Source organism: Fusarium falciforme, chromosome 10 (assembly GCF_026873545.1).
Source record: "Fusarium falciforme chromosome 10, complete sequence".
In the NCBI taxonomy this organism is placed as follows: Eukaryota; Fungi; Ascomycota; class Sordariomycetes; order Hypocreales; family Nectriaceae; genus Fusarium; species Fusarium falciforme.
Window position 1 is genome coordinate 949117 of NC_070553.1, and position 18521 is coordinate 967637.

The following is an 18521-nucleotide window of genomic DNA, read 5'->3' on the forward strand; positions in this document are numbered from 1 at the left end:
AGGTTGGATTTATCCCTCATACCGTACCTCTTTCACCTGTTCATCTCCGGTGGGTGGATCGTCGTCTGCACCACGTTGCCAAGCTCCCTCTGGCCGGCGCTAAAAAGCTTACTTGGACCCTTGTCGTGTCAACAGAAAGCTTGACATGTGCCATGACGCAGTTCTTTTCTCTTTCCCTCTGTCCAACGAGGCGCAGCTCGGCTCCATGTGCTCCCTCGACACAGCCCCCGTCCCCTCTCGAGTCATTTCAGACAAGTGCCCCGTGCAGGTTGTCAGGTATGTCGATCGTGGGTATGATTGGGTCACCATCCGATAAGGTATTTCGTTTGTACCGTAGGAGCACCTTTGAACAAGACAGGTCGCGTGTGGTCGTACTTGTGCCTGATACTCTCAGCGTCATCGGTAGAGAACAAGTCTCGTAGGGTATTTCTCGTAGTGTGTTCCAATTCGCACTTGATGCTATGGCAAATTTCTCCACACATCCAGAGGCAAAGGTCACAGCCTCACGATCCGCTGATCCCGTCAGTTCACGAGAGGGGAAGGCCAAGCGATCTAAACGATGAAAAATCCCTCTGAACCTCCTGTAGCTATTACGGCTTCTGCCCGTATTTGCAGAGGCCGGCCTTGTACTCAAGCGATACATCCGTATTCCCTCTAATCCGTGCAATGGACGACAGCATAGACGATGCCGACCCAAGCCCCAGCAGCCACGTCGAACATGACGACAACGACATTCTCTTCTTTGAAGCGGATGAAAGCGTCGAGACGGATCCATGTTTTGACATGGAACAAGACCGGCGTGCACCTCCAGTTTTCATCAACATCCACCGGTAGGTTTTGGTGGAAATACCCATTCTCTCGAAACCGTGCTGACCAACCAAGGATACGGAAGTTCATTATCGCAAGCCTTGGTATGCTGCTCGACACAAATGAATCGCATTGACCAACATTAACCGTCAAACAGACGAGCCATATTCCCTGGATCATATGACTAGTCCAAGATTCAACAACCTTGTTATCCGCCCATTGCTCGACAGATTGTACGATGAGTATGATTACTCAATAGGTTCGCATCTTTCCTTTGCCCTCCCTGCCTGATCACCATGTTTTTCCTTAGCAGTTGTGCATGTCCTCCAAGTCTCAAAATCTCTGACTTTTTGTGACTAGTGTATTGCCTTTTGACAAACCGTGTTCAGTTCCTCCGCGAACAGTCCAGTGTTGTCCATCAAAGCACCAGCATCGCCAGAGCCAACCTGTGCGAGCTACTAGCCATACGTATCATACGCAACTTTCAAGAAGACAACCCTGGTCAGGGTGGCTTGCTCACACTCTCTAAAATCCTCGTCGAAGGCTTTGACCCCTTCTCGGGTGCTCCAGAGGATATCCAAACTTCAGGCCGCTACCCCCAATGGCCAATCCAAAACCGCGGTGGACACGAAAGAAAGATCACAGCCCTCGAGTTGGCAATCATCTCCGAGAGCAAGAACTTTATCAGTTCGCCGGGCTGTCAGCGAGTCATCGAGGCAGTGTACCAGGGGTGGGTTGTGTATACGCCACTGTCATTTGTTGACCTTTTACCAAATCACTTCGAGTATCAGCCCGTCACTCTCTACGATCCCCAGAAGGCGCCTTTGCTCAATCATCGTCGGCTTATCGTGCCGCGTTCTCGTTATGCAATCGAGTTTGTGCAGTACATTGTCCTAGTTGTGCTCTACATCTTGACAATGATGCACCGCGGTACCAACACTCTGTGGGTGTACGAGACGCTCTTCATAAGCTACTCGGCTGGTTGGGTCCTGCATGAGTTTGCCGCCATCATCGAACATGGATGGACCATTCACTCCCAGAAGCTGTGGTCATTTCTGGATCTCACCTTCACGCTCATCTTCACCATATACGTTATAATCCGGGGTTGCGAAGTCACCATTGCGTCCCTGGAAAGAGGCATGGCGCTCAATTTCTTATGTCTAGCAGCACCTGTGCTGCTCACCCGACTGGCTTTCAACATTCTTCCGGATCACATCGTCTTCATATCACTCCACGCCATGATGAAGGAATTTCTCATCTTGACTTTTCTCGCAACCTGGTGCTTCACTGGTTTCTTATTGGCACTGCAGTGGTTGGCAACAGGAGACGAGTCAACCACTATTCCTGGGGACTTCACCATCATCAAGTGGCTTCTATGGATCTGGTTTGGTCTAGATGGAACTGGCATAGAGGCATCTGTTCAGTTCCACGCGATTCTCGGACCAGGTCTCACAATCGCTTTTGCGTTTCTCGGCAATACTCTATTCCTCACTATTCTTGTCTCGCTTCTCACGAATCGGTTCTCCAAGATTGTTACGTCAGAAACGGTCGAGATACAGTTCAGACGTGCAGTTTTGACATTCGAAGGTGTCAAGAGCGATGCTATTTTTGCTTATCCTCCGCCCTTCAACCTATTCGCCCTTGCTATGCTTCTTCCCCTGAGGTTCATTCTTTCACCACGAACCTTTCACCTCACGCACGTAACACTTGTCAGAATATCCAACGCCCCGCTATTACTTGTCATTGGCCTCTACGAGAGGCATCGGCAATGGACCATAGTATCAGGAAGGAAGTCATCTAGACCGTGGCAGTTCACAGGTTTCTCGCCTCATGGTGATATACAGGCTGTTTTCGAGGTTGAACCGCCGTTGTATGTCCAAGAGGAGGCTGACGAGCTAGATGGCTTGAGTGAGATGGGATTTTCGGACAATGATGCGGTTTCCAGGTTGTCGAGGGAGATGAGACAACCAGTTGTGTTCTCACTAAGCAACGCGAAAGTAGGGAGCCCGAGGTAGACGACAGGAGGTACATAATATAGACACCGCCGGAGGTGCAAACAAGATATATTATTATATAAGAGGCATAGATATAAGAGAGAGATATCCTCTTTTTCATTCGTTGTTTCAAAAATCCGCTCTCGCTGTCAGCGTCGAAATCACGTTGCCCCTTACATAACAGATCTTATCTGCACAGCCAGCTGTGCACGTATGGGTCGCCGTAATAAAAGTCCTCCAGACTGAATGACATTCGTGATTCTATTTCGAATACCCTAACGAGCTAGACTATAGCGCGCTTATTCAAGCTTGTGGTCTGATTCTATGAAGACGGGACGGTCCTCGTAAATGCCATCTTTCAGGTCCTGACGTATCTTGTCAAACTTCTCCTTATGCTTTTCCATGATTTCCCGCTCCTCTTTCCGCTCCTCTTCTGACAATGGCAGAGGAAGTATACCAGCAGGTGGATTATACCACTGTTCTTTCGGTACCCTAGTTCCGTCGACTCCACGGTAGCGTTTCTCTGCCTCCTCATCGTATGGTAGACGGTCGAGAAGAGCCTTGATCAAGGTAGGCCTCAAAGGGGTAGCGTAATGAATGTTGCGATCGGCGTCAAGAAAGCGAAATATTCCGTCATCGCCCAGGTGTGCAATACCCATCAAGTCAGGGTCGCGATCCATGTGACGCAAGATGTCGCTCATTTCTTTTTGTTCCGGTGGAAGAGCTTCGTATGCGATGCCATCTTCAGTGCTGCATTGTGGTGTTTCTGTGGTCTCTTGAGTCTTTGGGCTGGGTTGAGACATGATTTATAGGAATTTCGTGTGAGAGAGAAAAGCAGGGAGGAGATGGGTTAAACTCAATAGATTGGAGCCAGGTAAATCTAGACTGATAGTGCAGATGGAGTTGGTCATATCAATCCTGGGTGACCATGCATTCCAGTTCGTGGTGACATGTGACACCAGGATTCTCTGATCCCCGTTGTTGGTTGAACCAACAATGTAACAACTCACAACATATCATATGATTTTATAACGTAATATTTATTGCCTTAAAAATTTCGTTTGTATTCAGCATCATGATTCGATCCATGACTACCTCGGCGAACAGTTCAAGAGTTTCTCCTCCTGCACCACATGAGTTTACTCTCTCACCGAGTATCAACCAAATTGGATACCAAGTTCAAATGCACCTGCCTCGCTTAAAAACCCCTCCGGTGAGCCCAGTACAGACATAGCAATGGGAGTAGGTAGTACAAATTCCTGGACCAAAGCAAGGAGGGTGAGAACATTTGTTTTTGTGTCCATGAATCTCCGTGTTCCGCCTGTTTGGAGTTTGTGGCTCGCTTTCGGGTTCCGCGTCATTCTTCTCCAGTCCAGCGAGTAGATCGTGAATCTTTTTGGTCATCTTCTCATCTGTGGCCAGAACAATCTTGTCATCCACTTCAACGACAAAGCCTCCGTACTTGTAAAGTACCGTCTTGCCAAACTGGGGGCCTTCAGCATGATATTGCTCCCAGGTGGTGACCCAGATAGCATCATCTGGAATCTGAACCGTGTATTTGGCGTTCACGAGGTTGCCAGCGAACAAGGCCACGAGAAGAGAAGAACCTACTACTCCTCCGTTAGACCTTGACAAGAATTCTGCACCACGAGAACGTTGAAACCGTACCGAGCTTCATATTTGCAAAAACGTTCAGAATGATTTATGACCTGCTGAAGGCAATGACTCAAAGGCAGTCAACGAACTGTACCAGTGCATTGAGAATCAACCGAACTGGCTTTGCTTATTAGTGTTTATATACCTGGAGAAGAGATTATCACATGGGATTTCCCAATGCTGTTCATATTTCCACAAGCATGATTAACCCCGGTTATGATGCTGGCTGGAAATACAACTTTCCTGATATAGTTGATAGTTTGAGAGTTGCCGCAGGTCAAGGTGCCCTCTCCAGGTTCGTTACCAGGAGAGGGATCGTGGATGAACGACTTAGCGTGCCGAGTGCCGAATCTGCGCGGCGCCTTCTCCTGTCTGATCTCATAGAATACATCCAATGAACGGGCATCGTTTGGATAACCTCCCTCCATGGCCAGGTCTGCGTATCTCTTGAGCGAATGACATTCCTACTTCTCTGCAACCGTGAGGGTTCGGGACCAACAAAAGGCGCATATAAATATACATCAACCATTTGCCATCTCAACACGGCATGACCCACAATGAAGTTTTGTTGTAGTCAAATCCAGACTCGCCGTTTTCATTGGTCATAGATCCTTGAGACGAAGTACAAGAGCTGCATTGGTCGGTCGATATTCGGCATCAAATAGGTACCTCAATGTCCTTTTGTCACCTGTTGGTTGAGAAAGAACAAGATCCACACGCTTGCGTGCGACTGGGTACTCAAGCCAGTATGTTTCCATCACCCTCAGCTCCTTGTCTTAGCTTAGACCTTATCAGATCAAAGTATCGGATCAAGCAAGGACTGAATACGACAACCAACATGCATACACTTCCTCCACCGACGTGGTAATAATGCCGAAAGATTTGATGCCCGAAATGACATCCATAGCCATCTGTGACAACCGCGGGTACTCCTCTTGGTCTGGCTGTCTAGCTAACATGTACTTGATTATGGCGATATAGATAATGAAATTTCTCAAATAGTCTTATTCGGCCTCCATCTTGCAAAAGTTGTAAATTGATTGGTTCCCTGATGGTCCGACTCAGTGTTCGTCTTGGTGATATTGGCGACCGTCCGAAAGTCAAGAGGAGCCACCTCTGTTCAAGCATTGCTAGCACATGGGCATACCAGCATCTCTCACGTGATGATCTGTCTTCTCTAACCCTCTTACTCCCCTCCACCGGACCCGTGATGACCTGTCTTTGCGAGATCCCGCATCAACCCACAAGACAACGTGGCCGAGTGGTTAAGGCGATGCCCTGCTATCATTGATCGTATAGGCATTGTGTTCGCACGCGCAAGTTCGAATCTTGTCGTTGTCGCTTTGTTTTTTTGCTGCTCTTGTCGACATGAGCATGGTGATGAAATGGTTGGTGTTGAGGTTGAGATGGTGGGCGGTGGTGAGTCCATCTCATCGAAAAATAATGGGACCTGGCTGTGAGGAACCTTCCGCTTAGTTTTTCCCAGTGCTTGTTATGGTTGCCTAAAGTTTTCTAGAATCCTGAATGCTTGCCGGCAACTCCAAGTCCAAGAGCAGCTTCACGCCAATCAGACAAGACACAGTCGAATCTTAGTAAAAGCAATTCGCTGATGTTTTATCCAGCTATTTTCAGTCCAGTTGTGGTCTTATTAGTACTTTATCCTGCCTCAAGTTGCGTGTTGTAAAGAAACAACCCAGTTGTGAGGTAAGTCTATTTTGCAGAGTGGTTAACAAATACCAGCACTCCGATAACTAGCCTCCTTCATATGAGCAAAACCGTGATCACTCAGAAAGGGCAAAGCAGATAAACTGCTTGATTCCCCATTTTGCAGAAGTTGTAAATTGATTGGCTCCCTAGTGGTCCAACTAAGTGTCCGTCTTGGTGACTGAGGGGACCGTCCAACAGTCAAGAGGAGCCACTATCTGTTCAGACATCATTGAAATTACATGACACAAGTGCCTTCAAGATTCCTCGTCTCCTCGAAGAAGTCTTCTCCTCTTCTCCTACACCCAGACCCATGATGAGGCGTCTTTGCGCGGTCCCGCATCAACCCAGCACAAGACAACGTGGCCGAGTGGTTAAGGCGATGCCCTGCTATCCTGCATAGAAAGGCATTGTGTTCGCACGCGTAGGTTCGAATCCTGCCGTTGTCGTTGTTCTTTTTGTGTTTTTAAGCAATTCCTTTGCTATTCTCAAGTGCTGATGCCATTGTCATTGTCTTGTGGCGTCGTTCGTTGACTTTTGCTGCGTTTCGCCGATTTGCCTGTTTGGGTAAATCCCTGTCCACGCTCCTATCATAAGAGTCATAATAAAATTTACAACCTCGTATTTTGCTCTTTTTACCTCTTGATATCATCATCTTCTGCTCTCGGTGTGGTTGTTGTCATCTCTCTTGATCCTCGCATCACGAGTCTTTTGGCGGGTGTAGCTGTCGTTTTCCCGCTCTAAACTCATTATGTGGAGTATTGAGCAAAATACCCTGTCATTCTTTTGGCCTGTCACTCATAAATGCCTCAATTGTATCGCTTGGCTTCATTTTGGCTTCCATCTCCTGGTCTCCGCGCCCAAAGTTCCCAAAACGCCATCTTCCGGCCGAAATGCGGGGCCGTGTGGGTCTCCACAGCGCCGACCACCGGGCCTTGGTGGGACGGGCTCCGGTCGATTTCGAGAAGGCTTCTCCGGAAATGCTCCCTACAATCTGGCCGAAAAATCTTTGGGCTGCTTTCAAAGCGATGTATCCGAATGTTGCATGCCGAATCACTTCAATACATAAACACTTAAAGATCAATAACGCTGTTCCTGTTGTAGGTAACGAGACAGACGGCCCAGGTCCCCCGATCGAAGCGAAGCCAGGTCAGAAAGAGGTCAAGCGCATTCCAACGTTATGATCATGTAAAGTATCGAGATAAGCCAGCAGGGGCCTTTACGCTCTGTGTTTATCCAGTCAACTGGTCACAACCTCTTGGTCCCGGGTAGCCTTGTTGTGTGCGGCAAGATTCACTTTGCGTTCGTTCCAGTTGAGCACGGAATATCAGATTAGTGTTGGTTGCATCTCCGTATTCATCATAAAAGAGGGCAGAGTATGTCCTAGTCTCGAGGCGGTTTTGCTAGTACAAGCAACCCAATAGTAACGAGGCAGCGAGAATGAGGTCCAAGTTCTGGTATCCCGCCAGATAGATGTATGACGACATCGCAGCTTCACCCAAACCTCACATCGGCAAACAGAAACGAGTCGAAGCAAGGCACTGGTTCATTTTGTTTTGTTATACAACATCTCGGTACACGTAATATACACATCATCTCTCCACCATCTTTTACAAGTCAAGACTCCCATCCCTGACCGAATGTCCCGTAATGCCTTCCCGTCCCAAAATGCTGTTTTTCTATAAGGCGACTTCTCTCTCTCTCCCTTCTCAGTCTGAAGATGACGTGACTAGCAGACTTCATCCCCTCCGTAAATTCGCCGTAACACAAAAAGATTACAAGACATTAATTAGTGGAGATGTGCTGGCACCTCTTTGGGGCTTCTTAGGCCTTCTTCTCGGGGGGTTGGTTGTTGCCAAAGATGCCAGAGAAGGAGCCCATCATGCTGTTCATGGCCTCCTTCTGGGCCTTCTCCATCATCTCGGCCTCCTCCTTGAGCCACTTCTCACCATTCTCCCGGATCTGCTTCTCGAGCTCCTCATAGTTTCTCTGGCCACGCTCACGGGCGATATCCTGCAACATCTTGCCTTGGGCGAAAGCCTCGGTGGGGTTCGGCTCGCCCTCGGGGGTCACCATCATGCTCATGTTGCTGGGGTTCAGACCGAGCAAACTTCCCAGGGCGCCAACACCAGAGCTGTGCTTGTGCTTGGCAGCGAGCTGCTTGGCGTTGAACTCCTTACGGGCGATGGCCTCACGACGGGCAAACTCGGTAGGGATGTGCTTGCCCTCAAACGACTTGATAACCTTGCGGACATCCGAGTACTGCATGGTGTGGATGTATTCGAGGAAGGGAATCAGACCAACAAGCTCCTTGTCACCGGGCTCACCCTTCCAGGGCTTTAGGACAATGGCGTTTTCGGGCTGGTTGCGGACGTGCTTGGCGTTGGTGTCGATAATGATGACCTTGGAGAGGTCACGGTTGAGATAGGACAGGTCCTGAAAAGTCAGCACAAATGGAAGCTATATGGAGGGGTTGAGCATACCTTGACGACCTCGCCATCCTCAAACTTGGTGGCCTCCCTGTACAGAGGCCAAAGAATGAAGCGGAAGGGATCCAGTTTCCTGAGAAGAGGTTCACCAGTGGCGAAGGGAACAGTAGTGAAGAGAACCAGCTCATAGTACTGGCTGAGGTATCGGATGAAATAGTCCATGCCAGGTCGCTTGGCGATTCTCCAGCCGTGCTCGCGAGTCCACTCGCTGTGCACAAGGAGGTCATCCAAGCTCAGACAGAGGGTGTAAGGGCGCTCAAAGGAAGGATCGGGGTCGGGCAACAACTTCTCGAATGAAGGTTCCTGGTAGTAGGTGACAGACTCGGTCATTCGGGCCTTGGCACGCTTCCACCAGAGACCGAGGCCAGGACCATTAGGAATATCGGAATGACGGTCGGCTTCGATGGTGTCCTCCCAGTTGCGGCCCATGTATAGCACGGCAAGGGTACCACCAGCAGCGGTCGCAACTAGCATGAATCTTGTCCACCACTTGCGGTTACGATCCGAGGTTGAGACATATTCCGATCGCTCACGTCCACCACGGCCACCCGAGCTTTCTTCCTCAAGTTCCTGCAGAGCCTGCGATGGCTTCTTCTTGTCGCCCTCCATCTCATACTCCAATGTCGAAGGAATACCCTGGGTCAAGTCGGGGAGCTTGTGGAAAGGTATTTGCTCGCCCTCCTTCGGGACCTCGGGCGACTGCTCTCCGGCCTTGTCGACATTCTGCTCGGAAGACTTGGCGGCATTCTCGTTCGCTGCGGCATCGACGTCTTTCTGGGGTTGCGCGGGCTTCTTGTTTGTCTCATTGGGAGGCGATTGGCTTGAAGGGCCCTTGTCCTTGGAGTAGGCTCGAAGCCACGGCGACACAAAGACGGGAGCTGCTGCGGGACGGACTCGGAGAGCAGGCGATGCGGCGGGCCTCGACAGACGAGCTGCCGTCAAGCCCAAGCGCGAAGCCTGGGCCACTCTGGACAGCATGACGAAGATTGAAGAGGGAGTCCCGGATAATACCACAAGAATTGGGGTGGCTGCTGGCGCGGGAGTCGATGGCGAAGCGGACTCGACTTCAATGGCGTAGCTTGACGAAGTTGGTCTGATTGCTCCGCCGTCGCAGGCACCGCGCCCGTCGGCTGTGGAAAAAAAATCGGACGGCGGGCGTGGAGTGGGGCTTTGGCCTTGGAGAGAGCCGCCGTGGATTAGCCGGGGTCACGGACTTTTAGATTGACCGATGGCGTCATGCCTTGATTGGTGAGACCTTCACGTGAGGCCCTGGTCACGCCCCCATCATGAAGCAGATTCCGATTCCCCGCCGCCCCCTCCATGATGCTCATGTCATCCAGTGAAGGCCCCTGCTCACCTCCCCAGGTTCATGGCGTTTATGCCCATCTTCCGACGTTGAAGGCGACATCGAACGGCGGCATGGCCTTTCCAATTTGCAACCCGAACCCTCATCTCCTTCCCCTCACAGTGCCTCACGATCCGTCCATCTTCTGAGTGGACGACAACGACAGTCAACATAATTGACTTTGCTGGTCTTGACCAATTTTCTCTCTAATTCGCCACGACCCCAATTCCCGCTGATTACCTATCCCGACTACCCGAGAGACACCATGGTGGCCGTGGCCGTGTCCGCTGCCTTCTAGAGGGTGGTCTCCTTGTCGTCGAATGCTACTACGCCATGGCACCACCCTCTATGATAAGCCTCGTTCCTCGAGACCGACCGCAACGACCCTGGCGACCTGCTGAGACCATATCATCTTAATTTGCGACCGTTGTCATTGCGCAAGGATTTGATACAAGCCTCTTCACCCTTTTTATAGACTGAATTCTCCTCGCCACCTCGCCTCGCCTACCAGACTCTGCAGTTGAACCGCATCACGACTTTACCAACTCACAACATGGCTCGACGAACGAGCAAGAGTTCTGTTTCTCGCCCGGTGGGCACGTTGCGCATTGTTATGCCTTCGTCTTCCAGCCGGGCGCAAACCCCATCCGCGAACCCGACATCTACTAAGCCTGTCACCGAAGATGACGTGAACAAGCTCTCCATCGCCGACCTCACCCTCGATACTCCTCTCATCCCCCTAAGGCCGAAGCGTCGCGTTCCTCGTACACCATTCCACTTCCTATCATTACCCGCCGAAGTCCGCATCCAGATATACACCTACTTCTTCAACGACGTCGACACAGTCCTCGACCTCGGACCGCACAACTACAAGCAAGTGCACAAGAAACTTGGTCTCATGAGAGTATGCAGACAGGTTCATGATGAGGCAACCTTTGCCTTTTACAGCACACGTACCTTTCGCCTATTCCCTACCTTTCCCGGCCGCTACTTCAAGAGCAAGAAACCTCTCCTAGCAAGGCTGAAGCCGCAACAGCGTCAGTGCATCACATCTCTCGAATTGCGCCTCGGCCCTGGGTGGAATGCGCCGCCCAAGGGGTGGGTCGTCAACCCGGCGCTCGGGCTCTCAGATTGCGTCGACGTGCAGCGGCTCAAGGTGTTTGTCGAGATCGACCCAAGCGACAGCGCAATTAGGGGATTCCGCCGCTCGGATGGATTCTACGAGGGGTTCAGTGTGAACCTCCTGACTGATGTCTTGGAGGAGCTGCCCTCTGTTGATACAGTTGAATTTGATGGCTGGACCAGCGTTAAGCAGTCTGGTGCCATGATGCAAGGTCTCATGGAGGCTGTTACACAGTTTGGCTGTGCCATTGAATGGGGTCCTGAGAGAGGATGGACCGACAAGATGGAGGACGACCAAGATATTCCGGCCACAGCAGTAGTGTACCCGGAAGGCCTTCCACATCCCGGCTACGAGTCGCACGGGTTGATGGCTCTGGCCTAGCTTTTACGGAGTGTTTGCATTCGTGCCAATGATTTCACGATAGTAACGAGTACAAGGGGTCTTTTGATATTGGGTTTATGCAATCAGATAGCACTTGGATTCGTCCACCTCTGTTCTACAATGTTCGACTCTGAAACTTCCTATGCATGGCCTATCCCATCCCAACGTGTGGTATCGTCCGCCTCGTTCTAGATGCAAGTCTCATCATAACCAATACTAACCTCACTACGCCAGACTACTTACTGCGCTCCCAGCAGAGCAAGGGCATTCCGCAGCTCCTTCACCGCCGTTGGAACATCCTCAAAGTTCAAGGCCGATATCGCCCACTTGGCATGTTTCTGTGCCTGGTTGATATCCCTATGATCCGCCGTAAAGCCGCCCATGCTTTGCGCCGACACAGGGGCAGGCACCGGTGCGGGAACAGGAGCTGGAGCCGGCACGTACGCGTGAGGAGCAGGCGCCTGAGGGATCGCTGGAGGAGGATTCGAAACGGCTGGATGAGGCACGCTCGGGGTCGTGGACCAGGAGGGCGGTGCAGAAGAGCCGGACGAAGGCTGTGGAGGAGGGGGCGCGAACTGGGAGGGAAGCTTGGTGGGAATCTGAGGAGATGGCTGGGGAGGGATCTGTGTCGCTGGGTGAGGCGGAGGGATCTCGGGTACGGGGGAGATGGCCGCTGGCGCCGCAGGAGGTGGCGGCGGAGGAACCCCCGAGAGACCGGGCGTCGGACTCTGGCTCAGTGGAGAGGGAACGAAGGGTTCCGGCGCCCTCGCATCAGGGTGCGGCTGAGGAGGGAAGTATCCCGGGTCAGGAATCTCTGGCGGCGCATCCGTGAAGGTGGGAACACTGGGCGGCTCCCCCGCGTCCGGCGCGTCCTCCACAGACGCCGGGTGCGGTCCCGTGAGCTGCTGCACATCAGGGTCGGACGGGTCCAGCGCCGGCGCCGCCTCAGGCTCGGGGGCCTTCGGATTCGACTCGTTCGGGTCCTTGCCCTCGCGGACGGCCTTGAAGATGCGGGCGGCGTTCCATTTGGCAAACTTTATCTTTTGCAGGACCTCGGGGTCGGGCTCGCCCCACTCGCGAGTGAGATCGAAGAAGGTGGCGGCGGCGTCGAATGTATCAGCAGTCTGTCTGTGGCCGGTCAGAGGCGATGAGGGTCAAGAGGTATGATGATGTGCTTACCTCGTTACTTTGTTGGCTCGTAGGGTTCGATCGGCGCGGTCGAATGTCTCGTTGGCAAACTGCTCGACGTATGCCTGGCCTGCGACATTGTCGACAATGGCGTCGTCGTCGGCGCGCTCTGTCTTTGTTGACTCTAGACGTTCGATGAGGGTCTTTGTGAACTCAAAGGTCTCGTCGTCTGTATTGTGTAGACCCTTTCCCACGATCTGATTGACGGCATGGTATTCACCTGGAATCTCATGTTAGCCATCTCTTAACTTCGTATCTTGCAGTGGTGCCTACACCAGTATGAGATGGCGGGCTTGTGGTTCCTCAGCTGATTTGCGCGGTTGATAAAGCGACTGACCTCGGGGATCTTCAGCGCGGCTGGGAGAGGTTGCGCCATGATGTCGATATCGATCCCCTAGACGTTCGAGGCAGTAGAGAATGAATTATACGAGTAGTAATTACCCTCGTCCTGGGAGATTTCACCGCAAGAATCGCGATGGCGCAAGTAATGTCAAGTCCAACTTCACCCCACCACCTCCTCCTCTCTTGGCTGCCTGCCTAACTTGACGTAACGGTGGCTGGTGCTGCGCCACATAGTTCCCCAGGTTTGGTAGCTCACGCCACAGGTGGCTCGAGCTGTCCTTCGCCCAATCAGAGACCTGCATACCCCCAGCTTCACATTGCACTGTGGCACCAGGTGGCTTTTTCTTTCTTTGGACATTCCGAAGATGCCACTTTGCATTCGACGGCAAACAACAGATGCTGACCTGGCCTCGGCCTTGACCTTGGAGCACAAAGAGATTCTTCTCCTCTATTTGGCCTTTTGATCCAAGTTTCTCCCTTTATTGCACCTCGTCGCCTGATTCAGCATTCGTGATGCATAACCCCACCTCTTCTCTGCTGGTGACGTTGACGGCAGCGCTGGCGGCTCTGCCCGCGGCTGACGCTGCCATCTACACCAAGAACTCGCCCGTTTTGCAGTTGAACGCGAAGACTTATGATAAGCTCATTGCAAAGTCCAACTACACTTCAGTATGTTTCTATTCACAAATGCTCATACTTGTCGCTGACAAATCAGATCGTCGAGTTCTACGCCCCTTGGTGCGGCCACTGTCAGAACCTCAAGCCCGCCTACGAAAAGGCCGCCAAGAACCTTGAGGGTCTCGCCAAGGTCGCGGCCATTGACTGCGATGATGACGCCAACAAGCCTTTCTGCGGCTCCATGGGCGTCCAGGGTTTCCCTACCCTCAAGATTGTCCGTCCTGGTAAGAAGTACGGCAAGCCTGTTGTTGAGGACTACCAGGGTCAGCGAACTGCTGGTGCCATCAGTGAGGCTGTCTCGAGCAAGATCAACAACCATGTCACCCGAGTGAGCGACAAGGATCTGGACTCTTTCCTGGGTGGTGATAAGCCCAAGGCTATCCTGTTCACCAAGAAGGGAACTACCAGCGCTCTCATCCGAAGTATCGCCATTGACTTCCTCGATGTCATTTCTGTGGCCCAGATCCGTGATAAGGAGAAGGCTGCGGTCAAGAAGTTTGGCATTAAGGATTTCCCAACTCTTGTCCTCATCCCAGGTGAGGGCAAAGAGCCTGTCCTCTACGACGGGGAGCTCGTCAAGAAGGACATGGTCAAGTTCCTCTCCCAGGCTGCTCAGCCCAACCCTGACCCTGCTCCCGACAATGGCAAGGCTTCCAAGGCCAAGAGCAACGGAGCCAAGAACAAGAAGAGCAAGTCGACCGAGACCGTCAAGGAGGAGCCTACTGCTGAGCCCGAGTCCGCTTCTGAAGCTGCTGAGTCTGCCATCCCCTCCATCATTCCCATCGACACCATCACTTCGCTTGAGAAGCTCACCAAGGAGTGCCTTGCCCCTAAGTCTCACACCTGCATCCTTGTCTTTACCCCCGGCGAAGCTGGCGAGAAGGCTGTCGATTCGCTGTCTCATCTCAACACCAAGTATTTCCACGGCGGACGACACACTTTCCCCTTCATCTCCATTCCCAGCGACAGCGAAGCTGCTTCAACTCTTCCTAAGGCTCTTGGCCTTAGCGACGAGGTTAACCTGATCGCCATCAACACACGCCGCAACTGGTGGCGTCAGTACCAGGGCGATTTTAGCCTCCACAGTGTCGAGAACTGGGTTGATGCCATTCGCATGGGCGAGGGCGCCAAGAAGAAGCTCCCCGAGGACTTCAACGCCGAGCCCAAGGCCGAAGGCGCCCAGGAGGAGGCCACCCAGGCTACCGACCCTGAGCCCGAAGTTGAGACCGAAGCCCCTAAGCAGGCTGAGACTGTCAAGGAGGCCGAGGTCGAAACCGAGGAAAAGACCAAGGCTGAGGCCAAGAAGGAAGCCGAAACTGAGGCTAGGCCCGAGGCCGAGCCTGAGGTTGAAGCTGAGACTGAGCCAGAGACCAAGAAGCCTGAGGCTGAGGCTGAACCCGAAGCTTCACCTGAAGTCAAGACCGAGGCTGAGCCCAAGGAGCAAAAGATTGTGCACGAGGAGCTGTAAAGGGGTTGGGTATCTTGAGAATGTAGGCATTAGCTTTGTGACACTATGATTTTTTACTGAAAGGCGGAGACAAACCTGTACCATACCTAACAAAACACAAAAACTCCGATATATCCATGGATATTTGCCTGAACCAAATAAAACCCTTCGTATGCCACCCAGGTATCAAAATCTATTCATCCAACATGACGTCCATGGCGTCGCTCCTCTCGGCCGCTCCCTCCCGAACCATCTCGGCGCCCTTGTCCTTCACTACCTGATCCAGGAACTGCTTCACTTGTTTACACCCGTCTACGCCTACTACCAACATTCCCTCTAGACGGCTGACCTGCACGCGACTCTCGCAGACGAGCGCAGCCACACGGTCACTCCCTCCCAATGTCGCGACAGTGAGGAACGGCAGTTCCTGCTCCTCTTGGTTGTTAAGGTCCAGCAGAGGATCCGCCGAGTCGTCGCCCGCGGCGTATGTAGAGGTTGAGCCTGCTGTGCAGGCGGCGATGTAGTCCGTCATGGGGATACCGGCGTCGATGAGGGCGAGGGTCGTCGCGTTGAGGAGGGCGGCGAGGAGAGAGCCGTCTTGGGAGAGGACGTGGAGGGAGATTGTGATTGAAGAGTGAGGGAACAGATGCGTGTGCAGATTCGAGGCGAATGCATTCGCAATTGTGACTTCAATCTCTTGAGTGCGCCTACAACGAGTTAGCACAGCTACCTTCAGCATCACATCTATAACTCACTTGTCGTTGCGCCCCCTCTTCTTGCGATCCACGCTCGAAAACCCAGCAATAACCACATTCACATTAATAGCGGCGACATCTCTCTGCGCTGTCTGCACACGTCGCTGTTGCTGCCCCTGCTCCGACGGACCTATCACTACACACATGACTTTTGTGTGGCCCATCTCGAGGTATGATGAACCATCTGCGGCATCTTGGGTGCGGATCTGGGCATTGAGACGGCGGAGCTCGTTCCAGCGACGGCCGTCTACGCGCAGGAGGGCTAATGAATATGTTGATGTGTCGAGAGGCATTGTTTTTCGCTGTTTGCGCAAAATGAGCTTTTGAGTGATCGCCAAACGAAAGGCTGAAGTTTATGGTGGGGGAAATTTCTTTGGAAGATGCCCGTCTGTGGCTGATGCTGTGGCTAATGCTGTGACATTGGTGGCTGACTGTGGCTCATGCTCTCATATTCCGGATAAACCATCGGATCAACTCTACGGCTTTGGAACATCTCCCCTTCAACAAATCCGATGCCTCATCCCGGCCCTTGGCACCCAAGCTCTGATCTCCGAACGCAAAAGACGCTAGCGGGAGCAGCCGACCGATCGGACTTGTCGACATCGTGATGTCACTCTTCGGCCGCTCGTCGGTGACGATTGGAAGACCATAATTCCGCATCTGAGGAGTGAGGGGCACGGAGTTTGCGGTGATTGAACCCGAAAGTTTCAGACAGGCAGGTTGATTGTTATTCTGTGTCTGGTTGGTGGGGATGATATGTTGTGATATGATTCTGGTCGTGTCTGGCTGATATAAAAGATATGGGCTTTCCCCGGTGTAAAGGTTGTGTATCATTCACTATTGAGCATCAAGCTTCATCCATCAATTGAACAAACAAGTCTCAACCCAATTGATCCAAACTTCATCATGTCTTCCCTCCCCAAAACCTACAAGGCCTGCATCCTCGAAAAGGCCAATGGCCCCTTCACCCTCCAAGAGGTCCCCCTCAAGCAACCCTCCCGAGGCGAGATCCTTGTCAAGGTCCTCGCCTGCGGTGTCTGCTTCTCCGATGTAGGCGTCGCAACCGGCCACATGGGTGATGTCTTCCCCCGAGTCCCCGGCCACGAGATTGTCGGCAACGTCGTCCAGATCGGCGAGGGCGTGACGGGCTTCCAGGATGGAGATCGTGTTGGTGGTCCTTGGCACGGTGGACATGACCAGACCTGTCGGCAGTGTCAGAGGGCTCAGTTCCAGATGTGTAGCAACAAGGCTGTCAACGGTGTAAGCCGTGACGGAGGCTTCGCCGAGTACGTCCTTCTCCGCGCCGAAGCCGTCGTGCGCGTCCCCAAGGAGATTGATCCCGCAGAGGCAGCTCCCCTGCTGTGTGCTGGCGTCACCGTCTTTAACGGAATGCGCAAGCTCCACGTTGAGCAGGGCGCCCTCGTTGCTGTGCAGGGTCTCGGAGGTCTCGGCCATCTCGCAGTTCAGTACGCCAACAAGATGGGCTACGAAGTCGCCGTGCTCTCCTCGGGCGACGACAAGGCGCAATTTGCAAAGGAGCTCGGAGCCAGCCATTATATCAACACAAAGAAGTCGGATGTGGCAGCTGAATTGAACAAGCTCGGTGGAGCCTCCATCATTGTCCAGACGGCACCCAACCCCAAGGCCATCACACCTCTTGTCGGAGCTCTCGCGGCCGAGGGAAAGCTACTGAGCCTTGCGCCTGTTGGACCTGTCGAGGTTGACAGTGCAGCTCTTGTCGCCAAGGGAGCGAGTGTGACTGGCTGGCCGAGCGGTCACGCCATCGACAGCGAGCAGGCTATCCGGTTCGCCATGATACACGATGTCAAGTGCATGATTGAGAGGTATCCGTTTGAGAAGGTTCAAGATGCGGTTGACAGTCTGATCGCTGGAAAGCCCCGATTCAGGAACGTGCTGGTTATGGAGTAGATGATTGAAAAGTGGTTTGGGGGTGACTGGAGTTGGGTGAAATAATTGTAGTTGAGGTGTTGAGGGGCGTTGTGTAGATACCAGGTCGAAGAAAAGTAGCATGAACAAGACATCACTCATTTCACGCAAGCTGTTTTCTGGAGTCCCTTCCAAGAGACTAAATGCCAATTATCTAATGGCCGATGAGGATCTTCAAGCGAAACCTTGATGCCATCACTTTGAAGAGATTACAACTGCAACTGTGTCTCGTTAACTTCACATCGTCATAATCTACCTACGGACCTTGCAGCTTCGTCCGAGAAGCTGGAGGTATCGTGACCACCAATATCTCGCATTGATATTTAAAAGGAGATTTTTATTAACAAAAGCTTTCTCTCTATAGTTTTGTTCATTCCCCATGTTCATCAACCCGATCATTCTTCACCTCGTGAACGCCTCAACTCCTACCCTACACGTACGAGATCTCAAAGTTTGTTCAACATTTCAACACATAACGCCGAAAGCTAATATAGAACCGTTGATAAAGATCAAAAGGACACAACAAAAAGAGGGGAAAACAACAATCTAACATGATCACACACAATCCCCACGATGCGTCTCCCCCTGTTGGCGACCCTGTTCGTTGCTGTCGCCCACGCCCGTAGGATACCACAACGCATGTTACCAGACTACAACAAAGATGT

At 52.2% G+C, this 18521-nt stretch overlaps 7 protein-coding genes and 1 pseudogene across 8 annotated transcripts, besides 1 other annotated feature; 4 read left to right on the forward strand and 4 right to left on the reverse strand.

Moving 5' to 3' along the window:
• Positions 1-666: 666 nt before the first annotated feature.
• NCS54_01218200 (Hypothetical protein) lies at positions 667-2822 on the forward strand (the record flags this gene model as incomplete). Its single annotated transcript, XM_053157428.1, has 4 exons — positions 667-830; positions 883-911; positions 965-1066; positions 1168-2822. 4 exons carry the CDS (start codon positions 667-669, stop codon positions 2820-2822), a joined length of 1950 nt encoding a protein of 649 aa, XP_053013403.1.
• Positions 2823-3100: 278 nt separating this feature from the next.
• Positions 3101-3604, reverse strand: NCS54_01218300 (Hypothetical protein; the record flags this gene model as incomplete). The annotated part of the gene is made up of 1 exon (XM_053157429.1): positions 3101-3604. One exon carries the CDS (start codon positions 3602-3604, stop codon positions 3101-3103), a length of 504 nt encoding a protein of 167 aa, XP_053013404.1.
• Positions 3605-7985: 4381 nt separating this feature from the next.
• On the reverse strand, positions 7986-9727 carry NCS54_01218400 (annotated as a pseudogene). Its single transcript has 2 exons — positions 8645-9727; positions 7986-8597 (listed from the first exon to the last, which is right to left on the reverse strand).
• Positions 7986-9727: a sequence feature.
• Positions 9728-10548: 821 nt separating this feature from the next.
• Positions 10549-11499, forward strand: NCS54_01218500 (Hypothetical protein; the record flags this gene model as incomplete). Its single annotated transcript, XM_053157430.1, has 1 exon — positions 10549-11499. The coding sequence occupies one exon, from the start codon at positions 10549-10551 to the stop codon at positions 11497-11499; it is 951 nt and encodes a 316-aa protein (XP_053013405.1).
• Positions 11500-11738: 239 nt separating this feature from the next.
• On the reverse strand, positions 11739-13063 carry NCS54_01218600 (Hypothetical protein; the record flags this gene model as incomplete). Its single annotated transcript, XM_053157431.1, has 3 exons — positions 11739-12627; positions 12679-12907; positions 12961-13063. 3 exons carry the CDS (start codon positions 13061-13063, stop codon positions 11739-11741), a joined length of 1221 nt encoding a protein of 406 aa, XP_053013406.1.
• A 479-nt stretch (positions 13064-13542) lies between these two features.
• Positions 13543-15175, forward strand: NCS54_01218700 (Thioredoxin domain-containing protein; the record flags this gene model as incomplete). Its single annotated transcript, XM_053157432.1, has 2 exons — positions 13543-13698; positions 13745-15175. The coding sequence occupies 2 exons, from the start codon at positions 13543-13545 to the stop codon at positions 15173-15175; spliced, it is 1587 nt and encodes a 528-aa protein (XP_053013407.1).
• A 172-nt stretch (positions 15176-15347) lies between these two features.
• NCS54_01218800 (RNase-PH domain-containing protein) lies at positions 15348-16211 on the reverse strand (the record flags this gene model as incomplete). Its single annotated transcript, XM_053157433.1, has 2 exons — positions 15910-16211; positions 15348-15861 (listed from the first exon to the last, which is right to left on the reverse strand). Exons 1-2 carry the CDS (start codon positions 16200-16202, stop codon positions 15348-15350), a joined length of 807 nt encoding a protein of 268 aa, XP_053013408.1. The 5' UTR covers positions 16203-16211.
• Positions 16212-16815: 604 nt separating this feature from the next.
• Positions 16816-17838, forward strand: NCS54_01218900 (PKS-ER domain-containing protein; the record flags this gene model as incomplete). The annotated part of the gene is made up of 1 exon (XM_053157434.1): positions 16816-17838. One exon carries the CDS (start codon positions 16816-16818, stop codon positions 17836-17838), a length of 1023 nt encoding a protein of 340 aa, XP_053013409.1.
• Positions 17839-18521: the final 683 nt, after the last annotated feature.